At 46.0% G+C, this 25,152-nt stretch overlaps 1 protein-coding gene across 17 annotated transcripts in view; it reads right to left on the reverse strand.

Moving 5' to 3' along the window:
- DLG2 (discs large MAGUK scaffold protein 2) overlaps positions 1 to 25,152 on the reverse strand; it is a gene marked incomplete at its 3' end in the record, with an annotated part of 818,053 nt that overhangs the window by 322,798 nt on the left and 470,103 nt on the right. Inside the window, exon 1 of one of the 17 annotated variants that reach the window (XM_081001985.1) lies at positions 10,767 to 11,177. The exons of the other annotated variants lie outside the window; for them this stretch is intronic. Coding sequence (XP_080858111.1) covers positions 10,767 to 10,844 — 78 coding nt within the window. The 5' untranslated portion in view covers positions 10,845 to 11,177. Of the gene's footprint in view, positions 1 to 10,766; positions 11,178 to 25,152 lie in introns of those variants that run through there. 17 annotated transcript variants of the gene reach the window in all.

Genomic DNA, 25,152 nt, shown 5'->3' on the forward strand with positions numbered 1-25,152 from the left:
TGTTATCCATTACAACTCATCAGGGGCTCTTTAGTCATGGTATATTAACCAATTTCCCTCTGTATATTACTGTACCTGGGCCTTCTTTCCTCTGAGTTAGATGCTGTCCTCATTGAGTTCTCTTTTATTATCAGCCCACTTCTAAGCATCAAGATCATTCTGAGCATCTGTTATCTTAATACATCCCGGGCACATCCTGCTTTTGCAGCACCCACTACAGTACGAGTACAAAGGGGCAACATGGATACAATGGGGATGGCTCGACCTTTTGCCCTGTTTCCCTGCTCTGCAGTTGTTGATGTGCTCCCTGGAAGAAGAGGAGAGCTGTTGGCTCATCCTCAGAGGACCCACTCCCCAATGTTATGCAGCAGCTGGCACTGACTCTGGATTTCTGGGTTTTGCAGGAAGATTAAAAAAATAATAATCACAGGGTTGATGCGAATGATTTCTGGGCTGGAGTGGGTGCCGATGTTGATTTTTTTCGTTCTGTCTGATGATTAATGGATGAGAGTATTGTTCTGTTCCTTGTTGTGAGCATGCTGCCAAATGTTTTCTATCAATTTTATGAGGGCTGGGGGCTGCTTTGTTGCTGTTTTCAATAAATTGTATAGAATATTAATGTTTTATATGCGTATTCGCCCCCCCCCCCCATGTAAGTTGCTTGGAGACTGTTTGGGCGACAAGTGACTAATAAGCTCAACTGTCTATCATCTATCTATCTATCTATCTATCTATCTATCTATCTATCATCTATTATTTATTTATAGGTCTTCACTAGAGCAGCCGCCAAATCTCAACCTTAAGCTAGATAGATGATAGAGAGAGTGTGTGTGTAAGAGATTTTTTTTTTTTTAGAGCTTTGTATTATGAGCAGCAGCTGTATGGACCTTCACCCCCCACCCTCTGGTTTCATATTGAGAGGTGATGGCTCTTTGAGACTACTTATGCTTCTAACCAATCCCCTGGTTCTCTTGATTGCCACATGCCATGTTCTCCATTTGCCACAGAGATTGAATGCACTTGTTTCATAACAGGAGTGAGTTGAAATGTGACCCTCCAAGCTTCCCTGTGTGGCCCTCAAAACTTTCTCCAGGCCACACTCCTCACTGACCCTCTTTCACACCTCAAGCACTTTTGCCTACCTGGGATGTGGTCCTTGGAAATCTGGTGATGGCTCTTGCTCGTTTGTTTGACTGAATGGAAGAGACAGAGGGGCATGTTGAGTGCATGTAGAAACAACAGTGTGGTGTAGTGGTTAAGAGCGGTGGACTCGTAATCTGGTGAACCGGGTTTGCTTCCCCGCTCCTCCACATGTAGCTGCTGGGTGACCTTGGGCTAGTCACACTTCTCTGAAGTCTCTCAGCCCCACTCACCTCATAGAGTGTTTGTTGTGGGGGAGGAAGGGAAAGGAGAATGTTAGCTGCTTTGAGACTCCTTCGGGTAGTGATAAAGCGGGATATCAAATCCAAACTCTTCTTCTATTCTACAAAAACAAAATTAGCATGTGTTGCTCTGCTCACTTTCCCCTCCAACTTGGCCCACTATGGCCATGTGGCCCTCAAAAGTCTGTCAGAATGGATTGCAGCCTCCAGGGTGAAAAATGTTCCCCACCACTGTGTTACATGATATATGCAATGACCTAGGAATGTAGGAAGCTGCTCTATAGGATTATCAGACCATTAATTCACCACGTTGACTAGCAGGGGCTTTCCAGGGTCTCAGACAGAGATATCTTTCCTCCTGCCTAATCCTTAACTGAAGATGCCAGGGGTTGAATCTTCTGCATGCAATGCATGCCCCACGCTAATGAACTCCTGCTGCAGTAGTTCACAGAATTCTTGCGACCACATCCAAGAACAGACATTTTCCTAGCAGTTTAGTAGAGGAAAATATTAAACCATACTTGAAAGTGTCACTCTAGAAAATGAACACACACACCCCAAATTCTCAATACAGTGGTACCTTGGGTTACAGATGCTTCAGGTTACAGACGCTTCAGGTTACAGACTCCGCTAACCCAGAAACAGAACCTCAGGTTAAGAACTTTGCTTCAGGATGAGAACAGAAATTGTGTGGCAGCAGCAGGAGCCCCCATTAGCTAAAGTGGTCCCTCAGATTAAGAACAGTTTCAGGTTAAGAATGGACCTCCAGAACGAATTAAGTTCTTAATCTGAGGTACCACTGTACACCTCTCCAACATTTAGACATTGTTGGTTTCCATGCAGCCTATAAGATCTCCCAGAAAGAAAAGAAAAATAATGGATTTCAAAATCCAGGACACATTGGGAAAGGGTTAGGAAGTAAATGATCAATAATAATAATAATAATAATAATAATAATAATAATAATAAAGAATGAAGAGTTGAGAGACCAACAGACCGGTTGCAGTGTAGCGTAAGCTCATGCCATGATAAGTGCATAAGAAGCTACCTGATGAATGGATCCTTGGTCTGATCCAGCAAATGTAAGAGCAGATGTGCTGGATCAGGCCAATGCCCCATATAGTCCAGCATGGAGTTCTCACAGTGCCAATGAGATGCTTATGGGAAGCCCACAAAGTAGGACATGGATGCAAAAGCACTTTCCCCTCCTGTGGTTTCCAGCAACTGGTATTCAGAAATATGCCTCTTACCCCAGATGAGTAGCTGTTGATAGCCTTATCCTCCAATGATTTATCTAATCCTCTTTATAAATCTGCTAGTCTCTCAATTGCCAGGGGAGAAAAGGCTCTTTATATTATTGCTCATTTCTTTTACTTGCCTGTACCTTTCCGACTACATCCTGAACACTGCAAACTCCAATATTTGTTCTGGGAGGTCTCATAGGACATGGGGGGGGGGATACATATATAAGCATCAATGACATCTTTAAAAGTGGAGAGACGTGTTGGTGGTGGTAGAAAAGACGTTCATTTCACAGGGATGCAATTTCAAAAAACGTTTTCATATCGCATGTTGCTAGACCACAAGGGAAATGTCTCTTTTTATTAGATTTGCTCACTAGAATTCTATGAACTTGCTGCAAAAAATAAAAAAAACCAGGCAACACAAGTTTGTTCAGTTTCACATGGCTAATATCAGAAGGGCATGGAATGTGGCTGTCAGTCTCAGATAGATTCTGTTATGTACTGAGTTGAATAGGATCCAAACTGTAGCAGTCTGATTGGTCCTAGAACAATAGGATCCAAAAGGCAGCAGTCTGATTGGTCCTAGAACAATAGGATTCAGAATGCAGCAGTCTGATTGGTCCTAGAACAATGCAGCAGTATGATTGGTTGGCAGGAACCACCCAATCCTGCTCCAGATAGAAGTGAATCCACAACCTGATTGGCTTACAGTAGAATTCCAGAATTAGCCAATCATGTGCAGCCCATTGTGTAAATAATGTATATAAAGCAGATACTGTGAGGGGACATTTATTCATTCCTCCTCACCACTATGAGCTGAATAAAGAGCATGAAATCACTTTGCGACTCTGAGTATATTTCACTGGCGACGAAGGTGGGATCCCGCTGAGCTGACTGCCACACACAGCACCGCAGCACCGCCAACTGCCGCACCGCTGCCTCGCACCGTGTATCCAGGCTTCAGCTCCGGGGCACAAGGAACTCAGAATGGCAGCCAACAGCAGCTTCTCGCCATTCAACCCAGCATCTGGAGACTGGGAAGCGTACGCCTCCCGTTTCACCTTCCTCCTAGAAGCCAAAGGGGTCACCGACGAAGAAGACGCCAAGAAGAGGGCGATATTCTTCAGCGTCTGCGGAGAGGAGACGTTTGAAATCGCCCGGGCTCTCCTTGCGCCTGAAGACGTCGCTACTGTTCCATACAAAACAATAATGGAACAGCTGAAGGGGCACTTTTCGCCGCAGCCCTCAGTGGTGGCTCGTCGAAATGCCTTCTACGCAAAGCGGCAAGCCCCTGGGGAAACCATAACTGGGTTTGTGACCTCTCTCCGCCAAGCCGCCCGGTTCTGCAACTTCTCAGAGCTGGAGAACATGCTTCGTGACCGCCTCGTCGGTGGCCTGAAGGATGAGAAGCTGCAACGGCGCCTCTACGCTAAGAAGGACCTAACGTTCCAGGTCGCTCTGGAGGAGGCCCTGGCAACAGAAGCTGCCGAGAGGTCGACCCAAGAGGCACGGCCGAGCCTGCCATCCCAACCGAGGGTCCACCATGAAGACCTCACCGACGACTCAGGATCCGACAGGGAGGAGGTGCACCGAGTACAGCAGCGCACTCAAGCAGCGCACAGACCACAGCTGCCTCGACGAGAAGGAGGGAACTGCGCAAGCTGCGGGGAGAGTCACGAGAGGAGGACCTGCCGTTTCCGCAACGCAGAGTGCAGGCAGTGCAGAAAATCGGGACACATCGCCCGGGTGTGTCGGGCTCGGCCCACCCGACACCAGGCATCAGATGACCAATCCAAGAGCCCTAGGTCCCGGGGCCCAACGCACCAAGGCAACTCGACGGAGCTCACGGACTTCCAGGTATACCAGTTGCCCCACCCCAACGTAGAGAAAATTTATGTAGAGGTACAGATAGAGGGGGCCCCATGCCGCATGGAGCTTGACACGGGTTCAACTCTATCCATAATCTCGGCAAGGACCTTAAGGAAACTGTGTCCCACTGGGGGTCCCAAACTCAGGCCGGCCCCATTCACCCTCCGGGACTTCCAGAAACGTAAGGTCCCCACAATGGGGGTGGGGACCTTCAGGGTGCAATACCGAGGGCGGACGCGGCAACTGGACTTGCTTGTGGTCAAGGGCCCCTACATTAGCTTACTGGGATTGGCATGGTTTGGACCACTGGGGCTAGCTGTCACCGGGGTGAACCACACTAGCTTACAAGTGGACGTGGACGCCATATGCAAGGAATTTCCAGGGGTTTTCGATGGGAAATTGGGACAGTATACGGGCCCCCCCATTGCGCTACAGCTTGACCCCGCAGTACGACCGGTCAGGCTCAAGGCCCGCCGGGTCCCGTTCGCCTTGAAACCCCGTATAGACGAGGAATTGGACCGACTCGTAGAGCAAGGAGTGCTGGAGCCGGTGCCTAATGCTCCCTGGGAAACCCCAATCGTCACACCCGTCAAGCCTAATGGTTCGGTCCGCATCTGCGCAGACTACAAATGTACCATAAACAAGGCCCTCACGGCCCACGCATACCCAGTGCCAGTGGTCAGCCATGTCCTTGCCACCCTGGCTGGGTCGAAAATTTTTGGCAAGCTGGACTTGGCCCAAGCATATCAACAGCTGCCAGTAGATGAGGCCACAGCAGAGGCACAGACGATTGTGACGCACAGAGGAGCGTTCAGGGTAAAGCGGCTGCAATTCGGTGTCAGCGTGGCACCAGGCATATTCCAGAATATAATGGACTCTCTCCTTAAAGGGATTCCTGGCGTCACCCCCTTCTTCGATGATGTGTTGATTGCCGGCCCCACACCAGAGGAGTTTGAGGACCGCCTCCGCACCGTTCTGCACCGTTTCCAGACGGCGGGTCTCAAGGTGAAGCGGGAAAAATGTCTACTAGGAGTGCCTCAGGTGGACTTTCTGGGATTTATGGTGGACGCAGAAGGGGTCCACCCGACTGGGGACAAGGTACGGGCCATTTGTGATGCCCCAGCGCCCAAGAGCAAGACTGAACTTCAGGCCTTCTTGGGACTATTGAACTTTTACCATTCCTTCCTTCCCCACAAGGCGGCGGTAGCGGAGCCCCTACACAGACTCCTGGACAAGCGGGCCCCTTGGGTGTGGGGCCAGCGCCAGGAGGCCGCATTCCAGGCAGTCAAGGACTTGCTTGTCTCAAACTCGGTCTTGGCACACTTCGACGAGAGGCTGCCGGTGGTGCTAGCATGCGACGCCTCACCCTATGGCATTGGAGCTGTCCTGGGGCACCAACTCCCGGATGGAAGAGAGGTACCGGTGGCGTACTTTTCCCAGACACTCAACACAACCGAGCGGAACTACTCGCAAATCGACAAGGAGGGTCTGGCAATCGTAAAGGGAGTAAAAAAATTCCATGATTTCTTGTACGGGCGGCCCTTCACCGTGGTGACTGACCACAAGCCGTTGCTTGGCTTGTTTGCCCCCGAAAAGCAGACCCCCCAAGTGCTGTCTCCTCGCGTCCTCAGGTGGTCAATTTTCCTTGCCAGCTACCAGTATGCACTGATTCACCGACCTGGGAAGGCGATGGGCCATGCGGACGCCCTCAGCAGGCTACCACTACCGGAAACAGGCCCTGACCCAGCACCTGCACAAGAGGTTATGAGCCTGGAGCTGCTTCCCGACCGCCCCATTCAGGCACAAGAAGTTGCACACCATTCCAAGAAAGATAGGGTCATCTCCCGGGTCCTGGACTGGGTGTGGAGGGGATGGCCCAGCAGCAGCCCCGGGCCAGAATTCGCCGGCTACACAACCCGCAAACATGAACTGTCGGCCCACAAGGGGTGCCTGTTATGGGGAAGCAGAGTCGTTGTTCCCCAGCCCCTCTGCAAAAGGGTCCTCACAGCCCTACACGAGACACATCCAGGGGTAGTAAGAATGAAGGCCCTTGCCAGGAGTTATGTGTGGTGGCCGGGGATCGATGGAGAGATAGAGGCCTGGGTCAAACACTGCCAGGCCTGCCAAGAATCCCGCCCAGATCCCCCAAGGGCCCCAGTCCAGTCCTGGGAGTCCGCCCGAGCACCATGGTCACGCCTGCATGTGGATTTCGCTGGCCCCTTTCAGGGGAAAACATTCTTCATAGTGGTGGACTCCTACACCAAATGGCTGGAAGTCGCACTGGTACCGTCCACTTCCACGTCCGCAGCCATCCGGGTACTACGCAGGCTGTTTGCAACCCACGGGCTCCCTGACACTCTCGTCTCAGACAACGGGACTGCATTTACGTCAGGAGAATTCCAAACCTTCACAGCGCAGAACGCCATCCGCCACATCCGTTCGGCGCCGTTCCACCCTGCCACCAATGGCCAAGCAGAACGCATGGTGCGGACCACCAAGGACACCCTTCGCCGCATGACGCAAGGGGACTGGGAGTACCGCCTTGCCACATTCCTTCTAGCACAGCACAGCACCCCCAGCTCAACAACTGGCCGGAGCCCCGCTGAACTACTAATGGGTCGGCGCCTTGCAATCAGATTGGACCGCCTTCACCCCGATAGAGCTCAGGATGAGGTAGTGGTGGGGGAAGGCAGGAACCCCCGGACCTTCGAGGCCCAGGACCCAGTGTACGCAAAGAATTTTGGGGCAGGCCCAGCATGGGTACCCGCCACAATCACCAGGGTCACTGGCCCCGTGTCGTACGAGGTGCTAACGGATGGGGGGCAATGCTGGCGCCGCCACTGCGACCAGATACGGCGACGATTCCCGGGAGAAAACCAGGAGGAGGACAGGTCAGAGGAGTCCCAAGGGAACAGCGGGGCAGTGAGGCCCATAGAGCAGGAGGGGCCAGCAGGAGAGGCAGAATCAGTAAATACAGAGAGGACCCGTGAGGCCGAAAGGACACCGGAACCAGAACCACGACTGAGCGAGCCGGTTGCACCAGACCAAACAGCCGCATCACAGCCAGCATCCTTGGAACACGAGCCAGAACCCGGAGCCCGGACCAGGGAACACCCCAGGCCACAACGCACACGTAGGCCGCCGGCATACCTTGAGGACTATGAATGCGACCTCCCGGGCAGGACTGGAACTTAGAGGGGAGGGGTGTTATGTACTGAGTTGAATAGGATCCAAACTGTAGCAGTCTGATTGGTCCTAGAACAATAGGATCCAAAAGGCAGCAGTCTGATTGGTCCTAGAACAATAGGATTCAGAATGCAGCAGTCTGATTGGTCCTAGAACAATGCAGCAGTATGATTGGTTGGCAGGAACCACCCAATCCTGCTCCAGATAGAAGTGAATCCACAACCTGATTGGCTTACAGTAGAATTCCAGAATTAGCCAATCATGTGCAGCCCATTGTGTAAATAATGTATATAAAGCAGATACTGTGAGGGGACATTTATTCATTCCTCCTCACCACTATGAGCTGAATAAAGAGCATGAAATCACTTTGCGACTCTGAGTATATTTCAGATTCCCATTTGGGAGATATCTGGAGAAAGGGCCTTTCTTTCAAAAGTGATGGAGATTGTTGATGTGTCTATCCCCCCCCCCCCCCGCTGCCTTATTAGCCTCTTTTCATTGCCTTCTCTCTTCTGTGCATGCACACTGTCATGTAAGCTGGCTTCCAAAACAAGTAGAAGCATTTCTGTTTGAAAGAAAAGAAAAGAAAACGGAGAAGGAGAAGTGGTAAATGGAACAAGGGCTGGAAAGCAGGGTGCACAAAGAAAGTGCTTCATGCAATGTTTGTGTGTGGGGAGAGAATATCAATGGCTACTTGCCAAGGAGGTGCATCATTATACTTGAGGCATCTGTCTGCTTCAGAATGCCTGGAGCTGGGAACAACATAAAAGGTATGTTATCAATGCCCACTGCTCTAGGGAGGGCAAGACGTTTACAAAATTCTGAATGGGGAGGGAAGAATGAATAGGAAGAATATTATTCTCTCTCTCTCTCTCTCTCTCTCTCTCTCTCTCACACACACACACACACACACACACACACGAACTCTGGGTCATTCAGTAAAAGTAGTTGTCAACAGACCCAGAAATAAGGAGAGGAAGTGTTGCTTTTCATTACTTTCTTTCAAAAAGGGGATTGAGCCATTCACAGGAACATGGGAAGATGCTTAAATCAGACCTTGGGTCTGCCTAGCTTCGTATCTGAAGAAGTGTGCATGCACACGAAAGCTCATACCTAGAACAAATTTAGTTGGTCTCTAAGGTGCTACTATTTTTAAAAAATTTTAACACACACCCTCCAACTGCATCAGACCAACATGGCTACCTACCTGAATCTAGCTTAATATCGTCTACACTGAATGACAGCAGGATTCCAGACTTAAACATCCATAGCCCTACCTGGATATGGTGGGGATTGAACCTTGCACCTTCTGCATGAAAAGCAGATGCGATGCCACAGAGCTGTGGCCCTTCCTCAATTCATTCATTAAGGATGTATGTATCAATGGGGCTACCAGCCATGATGGAACTTCCAGGTGCTGGGCATGGTCACAGAGTGGTGGGAGGGACTGTTTCCTTCACATCCCTGCTGTGGGCTTTAAGGGTATCTGGCTGGCTACCGCTGGAAATGGGCAAGATAGCATTTGGGTGTGATCCAGTAAGGCACTTTTTAATAGCTTAAGTGCGCCCTGGCTACTTGCCATTTTTAGAGACAGCACACTGGGGCAATTGAACTGCTGGTCTGACTTCATAAGACTTACTCTCCTGAGTGCATTGCTGTAGTGGTTCAGGTAGTGGTATCACACTATAAACCAGCAAACAGAATTTTAGAAATAATCCTGCTCTGCCCAGGGCAGTAGTGATGGGAGGACCCATCAGCATGCAACATTTTTAAAAATGAAGAAGAATAAATCTCTCGCACTATACAATTCTTCACTAGCAAAAACTCAAAGATGCCACCATACCTTGTGTTCACATTCCTCATAAATCACCTTCTATGGTTGCTCTGGATCATGGAAATTTATTCCGGCCAGGTGAATGAGCAATTGTGTGCAGGGTCTGGCTATCAGGTTGCCCAACACAAAAGGAATACCAAAGAAATAACCGGACAAATCCTTTTGATACATCAAAGACCATAGAAACCCTGGGAGTTGACATATCTCAGCAGTGAAGGTGTTCACAATACACCTTTATACTTCTGGCTCTCTCCCCCACCTCCTTAACCCAAGGCTTAAGAGTTCTTCAGAACATCAACCATCCCACTCTGGGAAAAAGGATCATGTCATTTAGCCGATACCGTGGAACTCTGCAGAGCCCATGGCCATCTCCTCTCTCCCCTCCAAAATCGAAAACAATCTTCATTCCTCTTTTTCCTGCCCGTTGTCAGGACCATAAATTTGAAATCACTAAGTGCTGTCCTTAAGGGACAGATCTGAAACAAAACCCCACCACAAAGGTTGATTGCTGAAAAATGTATCATTTAAGACGAAGCCATCACACATTCTGGTACGGGAGGGTGCTGGACAAGCAGCAGAGGTGAAGTATAAATAATATAACAGTGCATGATAGATAAATTAGGCAAGTAAGGTCAAAGGGGCGGCTTGTGGGTTTTGTTCCATTTGGTAATCCTAGCTACTAGCCCTTTAAAGAGGTGCATCACAACTGCACTACATTACTGCAACAAGTATCGAGAAATACAAGTGTCAGACACAAGGCTCTCCATTCACTTATTTCACATGCACATGTGGCATCAAAACAGGGGCATATATCCTCTGATAAATCATGCAAAGGAAGAAAAACAGAGTCACTTATTTAAGAAGCACCGGATGCATTCGTGCCTTATAGTGTAGAACTGCAACAAGTTTACCAGCATACTCTTTTCCCCCATCCCCACCACCCCTGAGTGTCAACACACACAAAGGCCAGATGCACAGCAGATTATTTTGTCCAAAAAGAAAAAAAGGTCCTACAAAAGACTTTCAAAAGAAATCACCTGCTGAGGATTTAAAATGAGACCAGCCAGGGAAGGAGAGGATGACATGGGTGAAGAAATAAATAAACACAGGAGTCGCAGTGCGTTCCTTGAATTAATCACATTACACTGTTAAGCAGGTCGTGTTTTCGACTGGCACAATCAGACACAGCACAGGACACCGAGAGACCCGCGGGTACCAGCAGAGAGGCTCCTTCCCTTGGTAGCAACATACCTTCTCTGACTTTGCTTTCCTGGCGTTATGGACAAACCTGCGTCCCAGCTTCTTCGCATACCAGATCGAAGCCAGCATCGTAGGCAGCGAGGGTTTTTCCAGCCACACCGACAATAAACTTCCACCGGAGCTCAGAGGCAATAGTGGCAACGGCTCAGGTCTTTTCACTGTTTTGCTACTGCCGCTTTTGTCGGGTCTTTTTCAGTTCTAGTAGCTGACTGTGGTGGGGAGGAGGGGGGAGGAGGAGGGAAGAAGTGAAGGGAGGGGAATAAGGTTCTTGTGTGTGACCAGCAGGCAGGTATATTTACATACTGCCCGCAGGAGGTCTTGGGTGAGGAATCTTTGCATCCAGCTCACATCCAGACTGCTAAGTGTCTGTCTGCAGTTCTTTAGCAGTGACACCACAAACTACATGTGTGTGAGAGAGAGCGCATGAAAGGCGCCGCAGTAAACTAGTGAAGCACAGCACTCACCTCCTGCTTCTCTCGCCTGCTGAAATTTAACTCCTTGCTTCTGTTTCTGAGTTATGCAGCTAAGAATCAGAACAGCTCAAAGAGGTGAGGGGGGGGGGAACCTCCCGGATATGTGATGTTGCAGTGAGAATGAAGTACATGAAGATTATTTTTTTAATCTTTTCATAGCTTGTCCAAGTCTCAAAGGCCCAGGAGAGTAGTTGTTTAAAGCACAAAACATAACTACGACACTGTCACTTGGCCAAACTCCTGCAAACCAATCCTGCCCAACCTTCCTCCCTTCTCACTAGGGAGATTCAGCTGCTCCCAACTCACTCCCAGTCTTCTAGCTCTCCCCTGGGGAAAACTATTAACACCCATCCCCCATAAGCCCATGCCCACACATTGGGGTCCAGAGGTGCTCATCGCTCCTCCCAACAATTTTTCCTTTGTGCTCATCTTCCAGAATGATTTCCCTGCCAAGCACCCTCTCATTTGCACCTTAAAAAACAGGTGGTCCATGGTCACAGAGTTTGATTTTTTTCCTTTAAAAGTGTGTAAGAGAGGGAGAGTGGTGAACACAGGCTAGTATAAGGGGTGAAGGGATCTGGTGATGTCTTACAGTTTCTCCCCACCCCACCCCCTAATCTTAAGTTCAGTTCTCCACATCAGTCTGTGAAATATAAAATTCACAATCATTTTAGTGTGAATTTCTTCTGTGCAATTTTTCCTAATGTACTCATCTTTGCAAGCAATTTCCCCACAATTTAATGCATTTTTAACGTTATTTTCACAAAGGTATGCCTTTTTAAAATGCGAACTTTACCCTAGTGTTTGCACATTACTGGATAACTGCCTTGCAAAATTCAGAAACCTGCACATTTTGAAGGATGGCTGTGTTTCAGTATGCGCATCATTTTCGGAGGGTGTAAATTAGGTAGGTCCACCCTGATGTGCAAACTGAATCAAATTTCTCCCTCACCCCTAACTGAAATATTCAAATTCCCTTGTCAGCTTCACTTCTCACCTTGCAGACTATCCAGCTTCAGACAGCAGCCGTTAAAGAAGAGAATAATAACAAAGCACTATGAATGTTGACAAGCATCCATTCTATAGCCTCATTCCTGGGGTGCGCAGCTGGACTGGTGATGTGCAATGGGCAACTTACAAGACCTAGTGGCAGCCCTTACAAGACCTAGTGGCAGCGTTGGGCACAGTGGTCTCCTTATCTCCAGAGGTCAACTTGATGCCCTCATCCCCTGCCAGAAAAGTGATGCAGAAGTAGAACTCTGCTGAACCTTCATAATGGGAGTTGGGGCCAAAGCAAGTGTGACTCCAAAAAAGATGGAGGGGTGGATATGCATTCTGGAGGCAGTAACCCTCTGAATATAAGTTGCTAGGAATCACAGATAGGGAGAATGCTTGCGGGCTTCACTTGGGACATCACTGTGACAACAGGATGCTGGACTAGAAGGGTTTTTGGTGTGATCCAGCAGAGCTCTTCTTAAAGGTAGCAACACTGCATGGTCATGTGATCATGCCAGGCTAGATGTTCCTAGGCTAGAAGAAAGTATTCAAAGCACCCCACATAATTGTGGGTAGCAGTTGGGGAGGAATACCTAACCTTAACCACAAACTTAGCTGGGATGTATTCACATGGCAATTTATCCCATTTTCCTGATGTTTCCCTCACTGCTGATTTGCAAATTCTGTTTGAGCTTCCACATGACATAAAAGCATGGCTTCAGAAATATACCATGCGCCATGCAACCCCCTCTTCTCTTCTCTTCCCAACCTTAGACTGCATGCAACACTAATGTCTCACAACGAATGTAACTGAACTATAGAAAACACAACCTGAAAAAGTGGCACGTACTTTTTTACTAACTAAGAAAATCATTAATAAAAATTATTTTAAAAAATATAGCACAAGTTTATTTGCTTGTTACTTGATTCCAGGGGGGGAAATCCATTTGTTGATAACACAGAAATGAGTGCGAAACTTGCAATATATTTCACAAGGTTTCCAGAAGTGGCTTCAAACTCCAACACCTGACTACCGTCCCTCAGCATCTGCCACCTGAGGCAGCTGCCTCATTTTGCCCAATGGTAGGGCCAGCCTTCACCAGGTCCATGAACTCCCTGTGCCTAAAGTTGGGTGTGCACTTTCCATTCTGATTTTGCCACCCTATGTGTTTAGCCACTGTCGCTGCTTTTGTAAACCATGCATTTGTTTTTTTGCTGGAGAAGCACCACTCTATTGACTACGATTCCCAAATAAACAGTGCTGCACCGGGAGAATATATATATTCCCTCTTTTCCTTCCTATCTTTTCAAAGAGGGATTGGTATTTCATTTCTTTGTCTGCTTCTTAATATTACAGCTATAACCAAACGTGCCACCGACATGGAACATTACAAGCTGTCCTAGCTGAAGACAAGTGACACTCTTAGATGCAATGTGTGATTTCACACAGGAATGAAGATCACGCTCAGTTGCAGTGCTACAAGGACCTTGAAGTACGCAATGGCCAAATCACATCAATGGGCAACAGGAGCAGAGGGAAGGCTATTTTTATACAGGACTCTTCACTAGAAACAAGAGGTCACCTAAAGTCAAAACCTGCAAGGTGTGTTCAACAGGATTTGTAGATGATTATGACCAAAGGCTGTAACAAAATGCATACATGGAAAATACGAAGTCATTTGGCTTCTTCCTACAATAGATCTTCACTTGTGCCAGAATTCTGAGGACCTGCTCCACGAAATAAATGGATGCCCATACGCCATTCAGCAAACACCATGTGACCCAGTCTATACCATTAGCAATGCAACTGACAGCCCCTTTCATTTTTAGTATTGCCGCTGTATTTAAAGCAGCAGAAACAGATTAAGGTGCCTCTGCTTTAGGCAGGGAGTTAATCTTTGCTTGTTAAGGAATAGCTTCACCCAAACCCCAGAAGGTGATGCTGCCAGCGCTCTGTTCCTGAGGATAAATTTGTTGCGTTGTTGTTTTGTTTTAATTTATTGCCTGCTCTTCACCCTCAACATCCCTGGGATGTTGAGGGTGAAGAGCAGGCAATAAATTAAAACAAAACAACAACGCAACAACAATAACAGTAACCACCTGCTGGATCAGGCCAATGACCCCTCTAGTTCAACATCCCATTGGCACAGTTGCCAACCAGACAACAAGCAGGACCTGAGTGCAACAGCAACTTTCCCCATTCATAATTCCCAGGAAATGGGATTCAGAAACTACTGCCTCCAACAGTGAAGGTAGAATATAGCCATCAGGGTTTGGAGCCACCTAACCTCCACAGTCAGCCATGGATGTGTTTGTCAGAGGTACACCAGTTAATGATCAAAAAATGGCTAGTTCTCTAAAGAAGGGAGCAATTAAGCCTAAACCTTTGAGTTGCAAAGGCTATTTTAACAATTAATTCATATAACAGAATTGCAGAGCTAAAATATATTTAGTCCCTGCTGTAATTTTCATTTATGTATTCCAGACCTCTAACTTTCTCCCACTGCCTTCTGGCCAAATGAATATTCTCTATTTTTTGCCTGCATTTGATATCCAATGATATTTTATTTCCAAGAGCTAATAGTCAATGAGTGTTTAGCATTTGACAACATTACTGAAACAGGGTTGATCAAAATGTCCCCTTTTGTGAGGAGTGGGAAGGGGCAAAACCCACCTGAGAGATGAGGAGGGGATGGATATTTGGGAGGGGATTACTTGCGCTGTGGGTTAAACCACAGAGCCTAGGACTTGCCGATCAGAAGTTCGGTGGTTCAAATCCCCGCAACGGGGTGAGCTCCCGTTGCTCAGTCCCTGCTCCTGCCAACCTAGCAGTTCGAAAGCACCTCAAAGCACAAGTAGATAAATAGGTACCGCTCCAGCGGGAAGGTAAACGGCGTTTCCATGCGCTGCTCTGGTTCGCCAGAAGTGGCTTAGTCATGCTGGCCACATAACCCGGAAGCAGTACGCCGGCTCCCTCGGCCAATAAAGCGAGATGAGCGCTGCAACCCCAGAGTCGGCCACAACTGGACCTAATGGTCAGGGGTCCCTTTACCTTTACCTAGTTAGCTTACAGCAGCATTTCAAAACTTGGTGCCCTCCAGATGCTGTTGGACTCCAAGTCCCATCTTTCCTTACCATGCTGGCTGGGGCTGATGGGACCTGTAGTTGAAAACATCTGCAGAACACCAGACTGAGGCAGGCTGGATTGCTGTAATATGTTTGTAATATGAAGTTGTTCTAAGAGCTTCTTCTCTATCTTTATTATTATTATTATTTATTTATTTTAGTAAAAGCTTTTACAGAGCAGCTAAAAAGTATAGTGCCACCTCCAAGTTTCAAAGCGGAGCTGGAAGAAATGTCTCTGGAAATTATTGTAAATGATCGCATAGCATTGTCTCCAGGAGCGCTACGTCAGCAAAGTCACTTAAAGACATAGATGGAATCCAGAAAGAAAATAAATCCTGATAACATTTTATCAAGCAAACTGAACGTGTTTTATTTGAGGAAAAATAAATGGAGAGGTGATGTTTTTCTTAGTTCAGGCCTTGTACATAGCAGGAAAACACGCAGTGAAAAACAAACGTAGGGAAACTACCTCAGAACGATACGGCCAATCAGAGCATGTGCTACCTCACCAGAGATAAATCCAATCTCACTGGTTGCTAAGCAACACCTCCACATGCACGCCCTTGGACTAATGCTATGAACAGAATTAACCCTTAAGTTACAAACTGAACAATCCCTGCTGTTGCAATTCCAACACATAGTACATAAATGTATATATTTGCCCTCAAGGGTGGTTATGGGAGTCAGATTTGAACTGGATTGGAAATAAGTCAAGCCATTTATCAAATTCTGAGAACAGAACAAATTTTGACATAAACACTGAAACTCACAAAATTAAGCTTGGCATAACAACAACAACAACAATTCTTACCTGCTTTGCATGTTAATGCAAGAATTATTGAGATGACAAATGTGAAATGTTTATTAAACTCAAAATAGCTGTAAGAACACGAAGACTACAGTACTAGATTCTATGGGTCTCAGCTAATTCCTGAACGATCACGTATAGTTCCCTCCCGTTGGAAGAATTAGGCTATATTTCAAGCGACAACCCATTTGCAATAAAGGCTGATCATCAAATACTTCATGTCCCATATAAGAGACAAAATTTAAAGTGGATTTGTAAGTCTGGCATGCAGTCATTTGATTTACAGTTGGCTCCTCTGCTTCCAAGTTCTGCTTGATTTACGTGGATTAAGCAGCGCTAGGAAAGGCAACCAAGTATAATATCAGAGTGTTATTGAAAACATCATTCTGGTTTAAACAGGTGTCCAACGTATCTATTGTTTTAATTATGGTTATAAAACCACGCATACTTTCTAACGAATGCTGCTGTTAAGCTGTTTATAGTCCCATATGTTCTTCATGTACATTGTATTAGTAGTAAGAACCGGGTTTGATTGATACAATGGTGTGCAGTCATTCTTGCAGTAATTTTGCTGGAGTTAAGTTAATGGAGCAGGCACAAGTTGACTTTAATGATCTTAAGCCGTTGCAGCTTACAAAATAATGGTCAGTTCTCCACCGGGAGAATTTATCTCATTGATTTTAATGTGATTCACTGCAACGAAGGGCTTCAGGATTGTCCCCTGGGAAGTTTTATAGCACATTGTGGTTCTTGTCTATGCTCAGACCTGTTTATCAAAAAAAACCAAGAGGTTGGGTACAATTTTAAACTCCAATAATCACACATAGTACACTGGAATGCATGAACTACAAGCCCCATGCGATATACGATCAAACAGACACAGAAGGTTACAATGCTGCTGACCATTGTAGAACAAAGATGAGGAACCCCTGGCCTTCAATATGTTGTTGGATTCAAAGTTGGGAGATCAGAAGTTTCCCAAACTCTGTACTAGATTATTGGAAGGATTTGTCAATAGATTTGCTGACAGATTTGTCCTTTGACTAAATGCATCCTTCCTGGATCCTGAATTGGTTGGTCATGTTGCCAGCACCTGCTATATTTCATTGTATAAAATTGATTTTTGGAGGAAGAACAACACACTTTGAGGGTGAAAAAAAAAAGTGCCAAGGAAGATTTTGAATTAGCAAATTTGTGCTCTTGGACCAAGTTTCCAAACTCCCATTCTCTCTCACTGACGCTTTCATTCATTTGTGTGTGTGTTAGTTTGCCACAACTCAGAGAGCACAATTTGAGAGCTGCTCCAGTTTCTCACATGGAAATAGGAGACCAAGCCTCATATAGGTCATACACACCCCTTATCAGTGCTCAAATGCTGGTACAGAGAGTAGGCATTATCCATCCAGGGCTTGAAATGCAAAAATTCAATAAAGTCTCAGCTTTAATTAGCATGCAGCTGAGCAGAACTGCTCATCTGGTCTCCAAAAACAGCTGGTCCAAACCTCACCAGGGAGGGTGCATATTTGCAGAGAAACATTTTATGAGGCCACACACTGAGCAATACAGTGCTTTACTGTGGGGAGTCAGACAGGCTATTGAATATATTTCTGATTTATGAGGAAAAGTTGCTGCTTCCTAAGTGCTATGGAATAATGGATGCATAAATAACTGTGCTCCTTATACTACAACACCCACAAGGAATGCCACATTTTGAAACATATAGGACAGCATCAGGGATACCCTGCTTCAAACTGGGAGCCTTTGGGGCCAAATGATGGGCTCTCTGGTGGGGAGACATTCTAGGTTACAGAATGGAAGTGGGAGATGCAATTGGTTGGATCCACCCTAGGTTAGTTCCCATTGAAATCAATGGGATTCATGACACATTAACATAGCTGTTAATTCCTGCTTGTATTTGAGCTTTCAAATGATGTAAAAGCCACTTCCAAGAAACTAGCTGAATATAATGCATGTTTAATGCTCATTTCGGTGTTATTTGATTCCAGAACATATCTGTTTGCAGCATCCTTAACCCGTAAAATCAGAGAAGCAATGCCACAAAATTTGGGGTGGTATCCTGGTATACGGTTCTTTCCTGCTGACATAGGAGCCAACTGCTAGGGGCCAAGGTCCCTTTAGCCCCTCAATAAAATATTCGAGGGGGCTGGGACCCCCAAAAGTTGATGGGCATTGCTATTCAAAGGTGTGTGTGCACCGCATCACGTGATTGATTATGCAGGTGGGGCTTACCTGGGCCCCCCAATATTTTATACAAGTTGGCACCCCTGTTTGCTGTTATCATGGGGGAACAGAAGCACGCAAGTGAGGAAAGGGTGGGGAATTAGCAGTGTTGTCCAATGACATCTGTTGTGCCACACCATGCCCAATGGTGCGAACAAAATTCAATGTGGCATGCTGGTATATTGGTCAAAAAGCTACAGTTCCGTAACACAACAGATACTGCAGTGTGAATGGAGCATTGGGAAACAGGAAAGAAACACCAGGAAAAACTAACACAACAATAACCACATCTGAATGCACCCTAGTCGTGACTAAATTTACCTCCAATTGATTACTACGGGAACTACCGTATTTTTTGCTCTATAAGACTCACTTTTTCCTTCCTAAAAAGTAAGAGGAAATGTGTGTGTGTGTTATGGAGTGAATGCAGGCTGCGCAGCTATCCCAGAAGCCAGAACAGCGAGAGGGATCTCTGTGCAGCGACCCCTCTTGTTGTTCTGGCTTCTGAGATTCAGAATATTTTTTTTTCTTGTTTTCCTCCTCCAAAAACTAGGTGCGTCTTATGGTCTGGTGCGTCTTATAGAGCAAAAAATACGGTAAGTGCAAGTAACTTAAGCAGTGCAATGAAGTCTCTTTCCTCTCCCCGCAATAAAGTTACCATTTCTTTAGAGACATGGGCAACAGACATGTCTGCCAATTCGGAAAGAGATACAGCATTCTTTTCTCTCTTTTTTAAGTCCAAGAAGCAGTCACGTTCTCCTTGTCCCTTTCCTGCTCTTGACCACAGCATGTAGCCATCTGCTGAACTTACGCACAAGGAACAAGAGAGAAGAAGAAGTCTTCCTTTCAAGCATCCAAACAGGAACCAGCAATTTGCTTCATCCCTCATTAGCACAAAGCCCTCGCAAACCTAGCACTCTGTGTACACTTCCCACAATCCCCTTCTACCAAGCAACTTTGGACTGAAAAATTAGGACCACATCATACAAGACATTTTTCCTACATCTCAATGGGGAATGCCAGGTTGTGTCTAGGGATGCCGGAGAATTCTGATGAAAATGGGCATGGAAATTGCCAGTGTCCTCTTGTCCATCCCATGTCTGGAATGACAATTATTCCAACAAATAAGATTGGCATTCACAATTGGTGCTGCTTTCACTCCACCAGCAATATATAATTGATTACTCACCCCCGCACTGCCATTTGCACTGCATTTCCTTTGTGTTGAATGGTGTCAAATAACAAAATAATAACATAATTATGTAAAATTTCACTACAGCAGAGAGGAAGCCAAGTAATGTCTTTGCTGGAATCTGAACTGCAGCAGAATGGAAACGGTACTACATGTGAATGTGACGTTAACATATGAGAGTGCTGGAGGTGAAAGAGTTAAACAGGTTACCCAAGGGGGTGGAGTCAGAGGGACTATAAAACCAGCTCTGGGAGGGGCAAAGGGAGGAGTTCGTTGGGAGTTGGGTGGTTGGTTGGAGTGGGAGTGAATTGGGATAGAGTCTGTGGGTAGGTTGAGTTAGTGTAGCAAAATAAGCTGAGTCACGAATAGTTAGGGGCTAGGAAGATAGGTAAATATCTGAGAGGTGGTTTAGTGAGTGAGAGCAGGTAGCGGAAGTTATAGGTCTGGATAGGCACCCCATGATTGTAATTGACCGATATCGTTTATTATATCGCTTGTTAAACTGCAATAAATAAACAAAAGTTTATGTTCCAATATCCAGGTAGGGCCTGGGTAGGGGCAGCAAGAAATAAAGTGGTGGCACAGGGATCAATAAATGGTGAAACGTCCGGGGACCCCGTGTGATCGCCACAGTGACCAACATGGGTTGGAATATAAATCAGCGCCTTGCTACATCCTTAGTTGGGTCCAGCAGGTCACTCAAAGAGGGAAGCAATTTTCAGCAATTCACCCTCCACCTTGCAGCCTCACCGCTCCCCCCCCCCCTTAAATCTGCTCCAGAGGGTTGTGGGACCAAACAAAGCAGATTTATTAGAGCACAGGGGCTGCAAGGAGAATCACATAAAATTTCTTCCCTCCCTGTTCTGCTGATGGAAGACTTACCATGAACCAAGAAACACCATTGGAAACTACTTGAGGTTTATAGAGTGGCTATTGGAAGGTAGTGGACTCTCCTTCCTTGGAGATTTTTAAACAGAGGTTGGATGGCCTTCTTACAGGGATTCTTTAGCTCTGATTCCTGCATTGCAGGGGGTTGGACTAGATGACTCTATAATTCTAGGAGTCCATGACTTCATGGATATTTTCAAAGATGCTGCAGAACCTCTGTAGATTGACAGTATTAAAACATCTACAGTGACTCAACTTCTTCCTCTTTCCCAGAGTTAAAATCAACCATCTCTCCTCACATCTCATTTAGCTCCAGTTTAGAACCGTCAAGGACCGTCATCATTCATTATTACAACTCAGTTGAAAAATAAGTTTTTGGACCACTTGATTGTGTGGGGGAAGTATTTCAAAATGTGTAATCTTTTAAATATACTGCAATTGCTACATTTTAACAGAACAAGAGCAGAAATGAATCAGAGAGGATTTGAAAAGATTTCTTTGGTAAATTTTAACTCACATCTCCATGCAAAAAAAAAATAAATCTTCCAAAGTATTTCACATTTTCACAAAGTACTTCTAAAGTAATTCACATTTCCTTCACAAATTCAGTTCTACTGGAAAATGACTTCTCTCCAATTTAGGTGTGTTAGGAAATAAGAGACAGAAATGAACTTAATTGGGAAGCCATAAATGTCTTTGACAGATCTAACTCCATGACTTAGTTCATACAGCAACAATAAACTATGATTTCCTACTGCATGAGTCACACCAAACCTCGTGCTCCCTTTTCTTCTCCTCTTTCATATACCAGAAAGAGGAGCGTGGAAGCTCAACAGTTCCATGTAACATCCAAACTCAGGGAACTGCGGTTTGCTTAAACTATGGGTGCTGCAGGACTACTGGCTTAGAAACAAACTTTTGAGGTTCCTGAAAGCATTCTCCAAAGGAGAGTCAAGATTTCAAAGATCACCACACGCATCCTCTGTATTCTCTTTGCAATCTATGTGGTAGCGCAGAACAATATCTGACTCAGAAAAGGGCTCCTTCTAGTTTGAGCTTCCCAGCACCCTCCCTACCCTTCTCTTTTCCTGCTTTCCAGCGAGGATGGTGGTACAGATTGCAGGCTGAAGGCCATTTTTCTTCCTTTTACTCCACCATGCACAATAGTAGTGGCCGCTGAGAAGACTCAAACTTCTAGGTGCTACTGCTCTGTCAGTCCTGCCATAGGGCAAAGCACACCAGGACAACAAGGGCAGAGAGGAGAGAGAAACAATCTTCCTTCTTCCTGCTCTCTAATCTTGCCAGCCTTGCCAACCCTGCTAGAAGGTAAAGAAAAGGATTGATAGGGAGGGTATTTGGGTAGCTGATAGGAAGGTGGTGTTGAATCCTTAAGACCCCAGGATTGGCGCAGGAAACGAATAATTTGTTTCAAGATTGTTTCCAAAAACTAATTGGTTTATCTGGGACTCCAATGGAGAGTTCATTTGGGGGTTTGTTCGCCCATCTCTTGTACAGTGGTACCTCTGGTTGCAAATGGGATCCGTTCCGGAGGCCCATTGGCAACATGAATAGAACGCAACCCGCAGTGGCACATCTGCGCACGGACGGGTCGCAATTCGCCACTTCTGCACATGCGCATGACGTCATTTTGTGCGTTTGCGCATCCGCGAGTGGCAAAACCCAGAAGTAACCCTTTCCGGTACTTCCGGGTCTCCGCGGGACATAACCTGAGAAAATGTATCATGAAGCAAACGTAACATGAGGTATGACTGTATTAAATTATGGTTTCAGAACATATCTGGATCCGAAGCCAGTTTGATCCTGGCTTGTTCTTATTGTGGGAAGGTTTACTTTAGCAGAGTTAAACAATCCCCTTTACAGTGGTGCCTCAGGTTAAGTACTTAATTCATTCCGGAGGTCGGTTCTTAACCTGAAACTGTTCTTAACCTGAAGCACCACTTTAGCTAATGGGGCCTCCTGCTGCTGCTGCCGTGCTGCTGGAGCCCGATTTCTGTTCTCATCCTGAAGCAAAGTTCTTAACCTGAAGCACTATTTCTGGGTTAGCGGAGTCTGTAACCTGAAGCGTATGTAACCTGAAGCATATGTAACCTGAGGTACCACTGTATAAGTTTATGCAGCAATTAGCTTGTTGCTGACTCGTCTGAGTTCTACTAATAAAAATGCCTTCCTGGTTAAAGATCCCTTTGAATCCCTCTTAAAGAATACACACACGAATCTGATTCATGTTAATATAAAACTATTTTACTCTCAGATTCATTCAGGTTTACAGAACTGTACCTGAAGGCAGGCTTAGGTTACATAACAAGCAAATAAACTATACCAGAGGGAAGTTGGTCCTGAGGTGACTGCAACTGAGCAGTTATCTTTCAAAACTACCAGCAACCGACAAACTGGTTGTCACAGCAACCGGTTAGAACATGGAGGCCGTTAGTCCTCTGTCGGAATGTTGCACTTGACTGCACCTTTACATCCCATACGTATCAACCAGCATTTAAACAAATCACAGTTCCCAAAGTCTGGATTCCACAGGGAACTGTGGCTTGTTTAAAACTAATGGCGGATTTTTCCAAATCCCTTCCTCCCAACACCAGCAGCAAAAAAAGGAGAGGGCATGCAAACTCAAATCTCACCCTGGCTGATTCACATGGTTTCCCACTATTTCTTGAAATATTTCTATATTTCAACATGCACTATATTGCTTTAGTCTGGATCACCTCTCTACTTCTCCTTTCATTCATGAAGCATGTACTGTACAACACAACCGCAATGCAACTAGAAGGATGACACATTCGCTTCCACCACACAGGCAAAAAAGAAGAAGAAGAATTTTATCCTGCTCTGACTTTGCGGATGATTAATCCAAATTGCCCTCCACAATCCCAAAGGAGTCAAATTAACAGAGAAAGAGAGGGAGAGACCTTGTGCAAGTTCTCCTATTGATTTCAACTGTTCAACTGAGCCTAGCTCCATTTTCACACTGAGGGTCCCAAGATATTCCACTGTGCTAATCAGTCATGTATTTAATTGCTACTTACCTGCTACAGCATCTGAGATCCATCACAGAAGCCTCTTTAATTAGGGATTAAAGAGGAAGCCAAATACGATAGCACACTGTTCCTGACAGGAAGGTAAATTAAATATAGTACTTCATTCTGGCCTGGGCAGGGGGGAGAGAAATTACTGTAGAAGTAACTATTTTTTATCACACAAATCCATTAGAAATAAATCCCATCCATTCTGTTTCTCTCGTTCTACACGCAAGTGTTTACTTGGCTTAGGGTTTCCTGACCTGGTGGAAAAGTTTGAAATTGTTTTGCTGAACTATATGTCTTTTAGCCCTTTTAGATTCTTAGGGTCGAATACAGCTATTGTTTGGAAACTGGCAAACAATACCTACTAAAGAATATACAGAACCATGAGAAGTCTTGTCCTTAGTTTTGGTTGGGAATTTTAAGAAACCAAAGAAGAAAGTCAATGCAGTTTTGAAATCAGTGGCGGAAATCAGGGCAGTTTTGAAAGTTTCACTCCACCACCTTGATTCAAAATGCTTTCCAGTTCTATACAAACATAAACAAAACCTGCTCCCTGATTCCAGGAACCACCATGCAATTATTATTATTATTTTACTACAATATCTTAAGAAATGTCCAAATGCAAAGCAGACAAGCAACTTTCCAAAATATACAGCATGTAAGAGAAGGCTGTGAGGGACACGGGTGGCGCTGTGGGTTAAACCACAGAGCCTAGGACTTGCTGATCAGAAGGTCGGCAGTTCGAATCCCCACGACGGGGTGAGCTCCCGTTGCTCAGTCCCTGCTCCTGCCAACCTAGCAGTTCGAAAGAACATCAAAGTGCAAGTAGATAAATAGGTACCGCTCCGGCGGGAAGGTAAACAGCGTTTCCGTGCGCTGCTCTGGTTTGCCAGAAGCAGCTTAGTCATGCTGGCCACATGACCCGGAAGCTGTACGCCGGCTCCCTCGGCCAATAAAGCGAGATGAGCGCTGCAACCCCAGAGTCGGTCACGACTGGACCTAATGGTCAGGGGTCCCTTTACCTTTACCTTTAAGAGAAGGCTGTGAGGTGGAAGATTCCACAAGCACCTCTCCCCTGCCTTGGCAATAACAACAACAATAAATTCCATCACTATCAATTCCATGACCTTTCACGACACTTCAAATCAGCTGCTTGAGAAGGTTGCCTCACTCTGCTTATTGTAAGATCAATGCAGCCTGTAACACACTACCAATTCTCCAACATCCCAGATCAGATCCACAAGTGTGTATATGAAGTCCTGTCATCTGGGCAGCCCAGGACCTCCACACACACTGCCCAGCCTTGCACTCAGGTCACTTCAGTGCTGCTAATGCAGTGGTTTGACTTCAGCCATTGTCTCTCAAGACAGATGGATGCCAACAACATTGCTTACTCATTAAGTGAAGCACATTGGGGCCAGAAAGCCCCACAAAACCCAAATGCACTGGCTTACATTGAGCCACGTTTTCCATTTCAATTCCCATTTGCCCTGTTTGGAGAGAGCCTTTCAGAGCTGTACATGAATCGCTTTTTGTTCTTTACCACCCTGCCCAATTTAGCATCGACAGCAAACTTGGCCACTGCACTGCTCACCACAAA

Source organism: Podarcis pityusensis (assembly GCF_964106645.2).
Source record: "Podarcis pityusensis genome assembly, chromosome: 4".
Taxonomy (NCBI): Eukaryota; Metazoa; Chordata; class Lepidosauria; order Squamata; family Lacertidae; genus Podarcis; species Podarcis pityusensis.